The sequence below is a fragment of the Ochotona princeps genome, chromosome 1 (assembly GCF_030435755.1).
Source record: "Ochotona princeps isolate mOchPri1 chromosome 1, mOchPri1.hap1, whole genome shotgun sequence".
In the NCBI taxonomy this organism is placed as follows: domain Eukaryota; kingdom Metazoa; phylum Chordata; class Mammalia; order Lagomorpha; family Ochotonidae; genus Ochotona; species Ochotona princeps.
In genome coordinates, this window is record NC_080832.1 from 59,319,971 (window position 1) to 59,331,989 (window position 12,019).

Below are 12,019 nucleotides of genomic sequence, written 5' to 3' on the forward strand. Positions count from 1 at the left end.
GAGAAGAGAGCAAATTCTTGTTTTACCTGAATGTGCAAAATTAAATTTCTATTTGCTTCCAAACAGCTTTCCCTGCACTGACTTTATTTTAAAAACCAAATCACAACAAACATGAATGCAGTAAGAATCTGGAATGTGCTTCAGATAATTATATATATTTTAGGTGTACCCCAGAAAGCTAACAATTTTTCTTACCAGTGCTGTCATCATACACAACTGTGACGGTTTTCCACTTGAAAAACTGTACCAGGTCTAAAATAGCACGGCTGAGTGAAGAGAAGTCTGGGTAGAGACTGACATAGAAGGAATCCTTATTGTCTGACACCTGGTGCTTCCAGCGGGTCTGTATGTGGGGAACTCCCAGGGCATTGCAGATGGACTGCACTGCATTTGCTGAAGAGCTGTGTGACGGCCCAAAGATGGCGGCCACCCCGAGAGACAGCTGATCACAGGCTGAAGAGGAGATAAAAGTCTGTCAATAATGAGAGGAGAGGAGACATGCCAGTATGCCAAAAGATACCACATTATTATTGCAAACCCAAAGCCACCATCCTGAAAAAATTTGTTTTTATTTAATAGAACATTTGCTATTTTCTAATTTTCCATTTTCCCTGGAACTGAATTTTTTTTTATTTTATTACAAGGTATTTGAATCACCCAGATGCCTGCAGCTTAATTTTTTTAAAATGCTGTACATAATGTCAAGCAATGAAGACAGAGGAACGATCTTTTTTAATTTAAAGGGCCGAGAATTTATTTTACAAAGTAGATTTTATTAGGAGCACAGAAAAATAATGTTATTTCTAAAATTTAGTAGTCATCTGTTCTTTCAAATTCTGAACGAGAAGCAATTTGCTTTCCATTCACCATCAATTTGCTATGGTCATTCACAACAAAATATTCACACATATTCAATGATTAGCTTGATTTATGCATACAACCACCATGTAAAACTTGTTGTAACATTTATGAGGAAATTTCCATATGAAATAATCTAATTGAGTAGAAAGAACACCAACAGGATTGAGTAAGCAGTTGGTTTTCTTTATATCTCTGATTGTAGATACTGTTTCATATTGTTCTAAAATGTTTTTAAAAAATTCTATTTACTCATAGGGAATTTGATTCACATCAATATTACTTGAAGTACTTAAGAGAGCAGAAACACAGCAGGTATTACACAGATTAAACAGACTGATCAAGCTTAAAATTCCATGAAGCACACTGAAGCAAATAATTAAGTTTGGACTCACCTAGGAAGTGGGTAATGACTGGAAACATAAAAAATAAATATCTGAGGACCTGGGCTGTGGAATAACCTTAAGTGTCATTTGTCTGGCAAAGGCGATTTTAAGAGAAGGGATTAGAAGCGTCTCATGAATTTTGATAGAATTTAAAATTTAAAAAAAATGCTAGAGAAACAGGAAATGTCTAAAATTGTCTTTCTCAAGAACCCATGACTTTTTTTTTTTATCAGAGCAAATATTTTAAAAAGGCTGAGAATTGTCATTGAACTTTAGGCATAGTTGGGTACTCTGATTTCATTCCTCACAGAATTATATTTATGATTCTACTGTATAAATACTGCTTTCCTTTAGTGAATGAATTCTTAAGCATAGAAGTATTTAATTACTACGTATATTTCAGTTGAAATATTTTTTTCACCAGTTGCTCAAGTGGTATTTCAAGGTTCAATTTGATGTAAATGAATTGATTTTGAATATACAGAATCTTATTTTAAACAATGATTGTAATTTAATCAGTAGAGAGAAGTGTGAGATTTTAATTCAAATGCATTGAGAATAAAGAGTTTTCCTTCACTAAAGTTTTGATAAATCACAAACCAGGAGAAGTTAAAAATATTACTTTGTATTACTTATAATATCCTTAAGTATATGTCACATAAAAAGTAAATTGTTAGCTATCAGTGAGTCACTTAAAAAATATATGATTTGGGCCTGGTGTAGTAGCCTAGTGTCTAAGTCCTTGCTTTGCACAATTCTGGACCCCATATGGGCACCAGTTTATATTCCAGCTGCTCCAATTCCCTTCCAACTCTCTGCTTGTGGCCTGGGAAAGCAGTCGAGGATAGCCCAAAGTTTTATGACCCTGCATCAGCACAGAAGACCTGGAAGAGGCTCCTGGCTCCTGGCTTCAGATCGACTCAGTTCTGGCCGTTGTGGCCACTTGGGGAGTGACTGATCAGACTGGATCTTTCTCCTTGTCTCTCCTCCTCTCTGACTTTCCAATAAAATAAATAAATCTTTTTTTAAAAAATAACAATACAGAATTCAATTAATAATTCAAGTGCTAATAATTCAAATAATTCAAATCTTCAAAGTAATTCTTTGAACAAAACAGTAATATCTAGTAAGTATATAAGCCAATAATAAGTATAAAAAGTTCAAACTTAACATTTAATTTCCTACTGTTTTAATACATCAGACTTTTTTAAATTGTAAGAATGCCCTACTTATTTTATAACTAATCATTCACAGTTATTAACATATATATTTACTGAGCTCTAGGGAGTTCAAAAACTACACTGAAGCTTTCCTTCATATTGGCCTTTTACATATGCTCTAAAAATAATGTCTCAATGAGAAAGAGCTTCCCCCTTACAGAATCTTGCAAAGACAGATGGCATATAATTCCATGAGCTTCCCTAGATCCAGACCAAAGTCAACTGATGAACTTCATTCTCAGCGGGTTTCTAATGAGTGACAAGGTTTTAAGTTCTTCACATCATTCTGGAAAATGATGATTTACCATCTCATAATTTTGCAAAGGCCTTCCCAGAATAGTATCCTGTTTGTTATCAAGCTATTCTGGACTTCTTATGTTATTCTTTTGAAGTCACCACCAAGAAAAGAAATCTATTAATGCTTTATCTATACTGTACTCATCTCCAATATTCTTTGGTCTAAAGGTAGAGCTTCCTCCTAACAAAGCAATCATGAACTATGCCACCAATCAGAATCATCTGTCTTGCAGTTAATGACTTACTTGGCAATTATGATGGCAAATGTTCTATTTTGTAGTAACCTTTAACCTTTTCTTTTCATGCTTTGAAAACCTTTCATCACTCTGACATTGCTCTGAAATGTGGAAACTTATTTATATTCATAAAGATTTGAATTCAAAGGGCAGGCGGAATATGGCTTTGATAAACACTAGTTAGCTTCTGGGGAAAAAAAGATACTTTCATCTTAAGCAATATTGTACTTTATCATCTGCTATTAATATTAATAACATGAGACTAAATCTGTATCAACTTAGAATTATAAATAATTACATGCATTTCCATCCAGGTAGCTAATAAAACAATATTAGCATTACAGAAAGGCAAAGATTGCTTAAAAGTAAGTTGAAACAAAGCCTTTGTAATTTCATTTATTTGAGAAAATCTTCATTAAAAATTTCAATTCGTATTTCCTAATTACTGTTACAAAAGCAAAAAATTAAAAAAAAAACCCACCTACCCTAAGTTCATCAACATATGTAAGTAAAGATTGCCTAATTCAAACTATAGGAACACTTCTCAAGATACTATCAGTGCTATGATATCCCCTCATGTATCAAAACTTAACTCATATTTCACAAAATTATTTAATTATTCTCAAACATTTTCCAACATGACTAAGCAAAATTTATAAAGTAATACAGTTATTGAATCAATTTTTGTAGCACTAACCATTTATTTCTCATGACAAAAAGATACATCAACCAATTAAGAAAACTTGAGAATGGACTACACAAAAACTACTATTTCTTAGTTTCCAATTAAGTTTTTAGTTGAGGCTGACATTTTAAAGTTTCTTTGAACCATAGAATTTTCAAGGCATCTATTAAATTGACATTACAGTAGTCATATAGTGGGATTAACATATAAGTCAAATAAAATTGTTAATAATGGATTGCAATTTTTTTAAAAAATCATTTACATTTTTATTTTATTCTGGTCAGTTTTGAAAACAGGAATAGCTTAATAACAACCCAGAATAACCAGTGGCGGAAAGTATTCACAGTCAAGCATCTAATTGCATTTTGTATTATAAGCATATTTTTCATGGATAATTATGTCACCTTATTTTTTGTCAAAATTGAAGTATATTTTGAAAAGAAAACTTTGTAGGTAGCATTTTTAACAACTAGTTAACTACATGTTGGAATGAACAAATCTCCTAAGAATACTTGAAAATTTTAATCCCAGAAAATGCAATGTCAAATAGGTATCCAATTACCTTTCTTGGATGCTTCAAAACTGTCATAGAGGTTTATCTTCTGGGTGTCATATGTTAGGGTAGTATTGGGCAACAAGGTTCGGTTTCTATTGATTGTGTTCACAGCAAATCTGAATGCAAGTTCCTCAGCTCCCATTGGGCCAGATTCCACATATTCAAAAATACCACCTGTCAAAATGAAAGAGAATTACCATACAGTTCTTACAAGATAGGAAAAACACCATAAAACGTTGGTACTTGTATACATGCTTTGCACTTGTCTGTCCAACATTTAAGGTATATGAAGTTTGGACTTATTTTAAAAATAAATAATGGGATATTCCCTTCTAAATAAATCCACACTAGCAAAGTTGTCTTGGTATCATTGACAAAATACAGCATGACTTAACTATTAAGTTTTCTCTTTAAAAAGTATTTGTTTCAGAACTGAGATATTTTTGTAGACCTTCTCTTAAGCACTGGAATCTATTCCTTCAGATTTTTCACGCATTTCCAGAGTAAACAATCCTCTATATTGTTTTAAAGTTAAATATTGAAAACCTGTATTAAATTTGTCTGCATTAATCAGGAAATCAGAGTTCTTTATCACAATTTTTAAGCCATTCATACAATAAAAGACAAAAGATCTGCAAATTCCAGTATCTCTGAGAAAGGTGAACAAAACAGCATTTATCTTTGTTTTGATGTAAAGACCTTTCAGAAAACACTTGACATTTATGAAGAATACTTTTCCAAAACAATGCAAATCCCTAATCAGTGATAATTCTGTAGCATCCAATTATGACCATAAACTATAAAATTTAAAAACAAGTCTCACATTTGTTCCTTTTCACCAACTACCTTCCAACCCAGTTTTTTTTTTAAAGATTTATTTTATTTTTATTACAAAGTCAGATACACTGAGAGGAGAAGAGACAGAGAGGAAGTGGAGCTGCCGGGATTAGAACCAGCAGCCATATGGGATCAAGGAGAGGACCTTAGCCTCTAGGCCACGCTGCAGAGCCCCGCAACCCAGTTCTTTTTCTTGTCCCACCATTCCTTTTCTCTGACATGATGGTTCTCTCTTAAGCTAAAATAAATCTGATTGGAATCTTTATCCAATAGAATCTTTTCCTCATTCTAGGCTTGGTTAATAGGATGAAGGGCAAGTACTTGCTACCTGGCACTCACCAACCTCTGTCCTTGGGAAATTGTTACTTTAAAAATAAACAACATGTATATTTCTCCCTTTCAAATATCACATTATGTATTCTCAGCACAATCATTTACAAATTATATTGCCTTAAACAAACCATTTTCACAACTAATAATTCTGTGTTCTGAAATATAATTTTTAACACATGAATTCAGGTAATTGTATTGTATTATAAAATAAGCCAACTACTATTTTAATCAGTAGGTAGCCATGACATCATAACAGTTCCTTGATCTATGAGGAATTAGAATGCACAAATGATCAGAGTATAAAGCAAACTTACACACAAAAAGAGCAGGAAAATCTGTTATTTGAGACCACCTTAGCTGGAATTGTTTTCTTAAACCTGGATTTGGATCACTTTGATTGTGCAGTTATAGAACAATATATTTCAGATCTTTGAGAATTTGTACTAAGCAGAAAGATAAGAAGGATAGAGGTGCCTAATAGGTGTTATGACCCAAAGAGAATTAAAAAAAAACACAGACTTATTTAGTTCAAAGATTAAGTTGTAGAGAGAGAATAAGAGACTAGAGAGAGTAGAGAGAGAGAGAGAGAGAGAGAGAGAGAAAGAGATCTTTCATTTGCTGATTCATTCTCCAGATGGCTACATGGGAGCTCCAGAGGAGACTCCAGGTTCCCGGCTTCAAACCAGAAACAGAATCAAATGTCTCCACTTTTTTTTTTCCTCAAAAGATGTTCCCCTGTGTGGGAAACCAATCCCTATTTATCCATCCTCTGCTACACACACACACACACACACACACACACACACACACACCATGCAACACACTGCAAACTTTTGAGGAGTCACCTTCTCAGTAAAAGCATTCTTCAGAGCTGTAACATTCTGAAATCATGTCTGCCATTTGTTCCGACAGCACAAGCATATTTTCAAACATCATATATGAATAGTGCTGCAGTCTGAAGCTTCAGAAGGTTAAATCAGTATGAAACATATGTGAACTGGTATTCATTGTAACTGAAGGATGAAAACTTAAAATATTCAACATTTATTGCATATATGCTCTCTACTAGGCATCCTTGTGTTTTATAAAACATTTTGTAAATATTAATAGAAAGTTATCAAGTAATTTATTTGATTTATCAAGATATCTTCTATTGTTATAATATTGTGCATCTTTACAACAGTTAAAATATTTAAATAGCCCCAAATTTTCAATATAAGAAAAGTTTCCTCCTTTATGCTTCAAGCAGTAAATTCATAGGTCAAATAACTTGCTTTACTGGATCTGTTGCAGTCTGTCTTTACAAGACCCTGGTGCAGATGTAGTGTACTGAGTATCTTGTCAGTGACTTTTCAGTAAATCATAGATACTAATAAGAACACAAGGAGACATCAACCCAGATATTTCTAATCATTGCACTGTACTGCTTTCTCCTGGGTAACATTGTCATTCTTTATCCTCAATCTCTGATAGGTTTTGTAACAGCTTTCCTCTTTCTGAATGATAAATACTTTCAATTTCCTAACACAGATTCTTAAGAGTTTTTCATCCATAGATCATATAGCTATACTATTAAAATTGATTTTCTGTGAAGTTGGAGGATGTCATCTTAGTTAAGTGTATGTAGGAGAAAACAGATGCACATTTAGCCTTCCACAACTGACGCAACAGGGAAAATTAAGGAAATTCCAAGTCCTCAAATTATGACTCTGGTAAGTAAACAGTGTAATGTATGAGTTTTTTCAGAGGAAAGGAGATAACTTCACACCAAGAGATCTGTCTCACTCTTCAAACTTTGATTGTCTTAATCTGTGAAGCAACTGGTATTTCTAATTTAATCAAAATATTGTTCCTAGTAGTTTGAGATGCATTTCTAGAGAAAATAACCTTTTCCCTATGTTACTGAGCCTCATTGAAGCATTTAGTTAATACATTTATATTCCAGTTAAAATAAAATTAAACAAGTAGGAATATTTTAGTTTGTGACAAGTGCTGGAATTTGGAGAGTTATAGCATCCCTTACAATTTTGAAGCTGCATTTTTGCAAAACTATTCCTACATCTGTCATTTTCAGTTCAACTCCATCTTGTGCTAGCATGTTGCAATAAAGAAAACTGATAATAGACTCTAGAATAATTATTTGATTAAGTCATACAAAGTAATATCAATTTTAGGAAAGTAGTGTAATACTCAAGATGAGCTGGTGGAAACTAATACATAAAAGGAACTATTTTAAGAGCAAATGTCTTTTGACTTTACACACTTCCTTCTGAGTCCAGCATATTATTCAGTGGTAGATAGAAATTAGGTGTTGATTTTTTTCCCTACAATTGGTCCTTCTTCTATTAGAGAAACCATAAGAGCTACGCATTCAAATAATACTAATTTCTATAGTCCTCGTCTTGAACGTGTCCGGATCCCATGTGGGCACGGTTCCAAACCCGACAGCCCTGCTTCTCATCCAGCTCCCTGCTTGTGGTTTGGGAAGCAAGTCAAGGATGGCCCAATGCCTTGGGACCCTGCACCCATATGGGAGACCTAGAGGAAGTTCCAGGCTCCTGCATTCGGATTGGTGCAGCACTGGCTGTTGGGATCACTTGGGGAGTGAATCATCAGACGGAAGATCTTCCTGTCTGTCTCTCCTCCTCTATATATATCTGACTTTGCAATAAAAATAAATAATTTTTTTAAAAAGGCCAAATATGAGACTTCTAAGAGTTCCTGAAGGTGCAGAAAATGGAGCTGGTCTTAAAAGTGTATTTAATGAAATAATAAAGGAAAATTTCCTTAATCTGGAGAAAGAATTGGGAAACAACATCCTAGAGGGGCACAGAACTCCCAACAGGGTTGACCAAAGGCAATCCTCACCAAGACACATGATCATCAAGCTCTCTTCAATCAAACATAAGAAAAGATTCTTAAATGTGCACGTGAAAAAAAATCAATTGACATTTAAAGAAATGGCAATTAAATTCACAGGAGATCTCTCATAGGAAACTCTACAGGCAAGAAGAGAATAGAGCAACATATTCCAGATTCTAAAACCAAAAAATTAACGGCCAAGAGTAATGTACCCAGCATATATCCTTTGTCTTTGAAAATGAAATAAAAGTCTTCCACAGTAAAGAAAAAAGAATATGCCTCTTGCAAACTTGCCCTACAAATGATACTTAGAGATGTTCTCTGGACAGAGAAAAGAAATAGCACCCACCAAAACCAAAGGCAAATGTGAAGAACATCTCAATAAAACAGCAGAACTAAATCAATGAACAACCCATTACTACAATGGCAGAAACAAATCACCACTTATTCATATTAACCCTGAAAGTAAATACCTTAAATTCTTTAATCAAACATCATAGATTAGTAGGCTGGATTAAAAAAAAATAAAACCCATCTATTTGTTGCCTACAGGAGACACATTTCACCAACAAAATCAGCAGAAACTCTATCTTATGGATTTTAACATTTTCGTTTTTAATTTCATTTCTTCAAAACACTTTTTTCTCATGAAATTCTTCAGTGTCTCATAGATCATACAGTAATATCATTTTCTTCAAGAAAGTTCTTGATTTCCTTTTTCATTTCTCCAGCAACATATTAGTTATTCAGTAGCATGTTATTTATAACTTCATGGTGTTTTTAATTTCTTTTTTTCTTCCTACTGTTGTTTCCGTTTCATGTCTTTTCATTTAAGGGGTTGTATAGTAACTATGTAAAGGAGACTATCATATTCAGATGTGAGGATACAATGCAATTTGCATCTCTACTTCCAGATCATAGATGGACTCCCAAGGGCATATGGAACTGCATGATAAAATAATAATTTAAAAAATAGGAAAAATTTTAAAAAGAAATTTTTAAAGAAAAAACAAAAACAAATAAAAAAAATAAGATGGAGCTCAATGCCAAACTTTTTCAAAGCTGCACACTCATTAACGCTAAATTGCCTTTGAACAAATACATTTCAGAGAAATGTATGTCAAAATATTACTACATTCAATCAATAAAACATAGATGTCAAAATTTTATGATTGTGAAGTGTATTTGTATGTTTTAAGGCTAACTCAGAAATAGTAAAATAAACATTATTGAGTTTCAATACAGAAATATTAATAAAAAGTTAGGCAACTTGAATTTAACAAATAGAAAAGAAGAGGAATAGACTCATTTATAAAACAATGTAAGTATAGAAAGTGCAATTATAATTAATTTTCATTGCTTATGAATACTATAACTTTGATATATATTTTTCAAGTATCCTTATATATTTACTTTGAGTGATTTCTTACGTATGTTTGTTATCACCCAGATTATTTGCTATTATACACACACTACATATTTTTATGCATTAATCATTTTGTCTTATTCTAAATGAAAGGATATAAATTTATCACTGTTTATTTTTACCTTTTTGGGAAAATATTTAAAAATTATTTTTGTTTTCCCTCTTTAAAACTAATATTTTAAACTCAAAAGTAGTTTGAGATATCTAAACCCCTATTGTTTAGGTTAACATTAACAGCATCCCGTCATCTTCATGAAGCCCATATCCACACAAACTTTTCTTTTACAGATTGCATCCTATTCCCACAATTTCTTTTTTATTCCTCTTTTCAAGTGCTTCTCACAAACATCAGGGATACAATCTTCTATCACTATCATATACGGCTCCTCTGACAACTCTTAGCAGGCAGGAAGGGCAACTTACTCGTCTTTGAATCACTGAAATTAATTAGGGTCTAGCACATAGTGTGTCAGGTGTTTCCTCTTTAAAATTTCCTGTCCACCACTAAAAAATAAACAAAAAATCCAATCCAACTTTTCACAGAAAAATTGAAAACAATTAAAATGTACATGTCTAGAGAGTTGGTTCTACAGAGTTGTAAACCAACAAAGAATAATGCAGAATCATTATAATTCCTTGTTAAATGTACCTTTGTTGACATTGAAAATATTTAAAATACACTGACAATAAAACAAACACAGTATTGCCAAGTGATTAAAAATAAGTGTGCTCTGTTCCTGCTAGGGCAGGAGGTGAACTGAGTTGGGTTGGCTCAAGGACCCCCTGGCATGCGCAAAACCTGCCTTTGGGAGGGGATCTGATGGAGGAGCCTGGGCAACTCCTCTGGCAGGACACAGTCCCTGCAGGTAAGCGCAAGAAGCATGATAGGAAACAGCCCAGAATAGGCCATGGAAAGTTTCCCACTGGCACACATTCAGCATGGGTCAGGAGCAGAACAGGCTGAATCAGTCCGTATCACCCACTGGCAAATCCGATCACCAGATCAGAGTGTGGGATGAGCCGGGTTTGGTCGCGACAAAACCAGTACACATTATGGAATGCCAGGGCGTGGTTGCCTGTCCTGGATATGAATGCAGCACCCAACCAGCACACATGAGATCCAGGAAGGGAGGGGCAGAACTGGCGGGGGGGATTAAGGGGCTGGTTCCCTCGCCGGACAGCTACTCCCAATGGAGAGCGTGGGCTGGGATAGAGACAGACTAGACTATGCAAGGCTACAACGCCTGTGCACTGCATGTGGACTAGATCAGGGAAAAGCCAGGCTGGGCTGATTATTCCTGCTGGTGCAAGCATAAATTAGAGTGGGTGAGGGATGTTTGGACATAGCCGCAGAAGCTGGCACTGGGGACCAATTCTGTCAAGTCAAATCACAGAACCACCTAAAGAGTGCATAAACCGGGACAGAGAGACCTGGGAGGGAAAAAGTGGGTTCCCCCTTCTTGGGTCACTATTCCCGTGGGAGGGCATGAAGACTGGGACGGGGGCTGGGATGGCTAGATAGAGAGGCACTCAACAACACCCGTGAGGGCTGGATGGTTGAGTTGGTTAGATAGAACTAAGCTTTAATACCCATTGACACGTACAAGAGTCAAACGGGATGGGGGACAGACTGGTCTTCTGCTACACATACTGGCAAACCAGGGTAGGGGGCGGGCCTGGTGGGGGTTATTGTGGGCCACCCCGACTAGGCTGCAGCTCCCACTGGTTTGTGTGAGGGCCGAGTACGTGCTGGGCAGAACCAGACTGGACTGCAACACCCATTGGTTCCAGTGCAACTCGGGACTGAAAACAGAACCAACCCAGCAATTGCAACCACCAGCTGATCGTGGTGATGGACTGTGCCGGGCCCTGTGCTTGCTAGAGCATACAAGAAACTAGTCTGGGAATACCTCAAAGTTTCTTTGGAGATCTCCCTAATCGAACTGCTGGACTCAGAACTCTAATCAAGAAAAGACAGAAGACAGAGCAGATCAATCATTCATCTCAGCTATATGTTGGCAGCGATATATGGGGCAAACGGAGACTTTATGATGGACCATATCAATCAGTGGACGACCTCATCGAGCGAAACTGGCAGCGATTCATAACCGGAGAACTATTAACACCACTCGAGCACATATCTCAGAGCATGCCCCACATCCGGGACTCGGGGTGGGCGGGAAACTGGGTGGGGCTTCCCCCTCAATATCCCCCTTTACCTCAGATACAAGATGGAAACAATGTGGACATAATAGTATTACCCACTTCCCTATCCCCCTGAACCTTTTTTTTTTCTTTTCTTTTTCTTTCTTTAACTGTAATT

At 35.4% G+C, this 12,019-nt stretch overlaps 1 protein-coding gene across 6 annotated transcripts in view; it reads right to left on the reverse strand.

Annotated features, from left to right (window-relative positions):
• GRIK2 (glutamate ionotropic receptor kainate type subunit 2) overlaps positions 1 to 12,019 on the reverse strand; it is a 610,542-nt gene that overhangs the window by 398,658 nt on the left and 199,865 nt on the right. For all 6 annotated transcript variants that reach the window (XM_058660446.1, XM_058660434.1, XM_004580353.3 and 3 more), the window contains 2 exons: positions 4,245 to 4,412; positions 196 to 453 (listed from right to left, as the gene is read on the reverse strand). In XM_058660446.1, the coding sequence (XP_058516429.1) occupies positions 196 to 453; positions 4,245 to 4,412 (426 nt within the window). The remainder of the gene's footprint in view (positions 1 to 195; positions 454 to 4,244; positions 4,413 to 12,019) is intronic.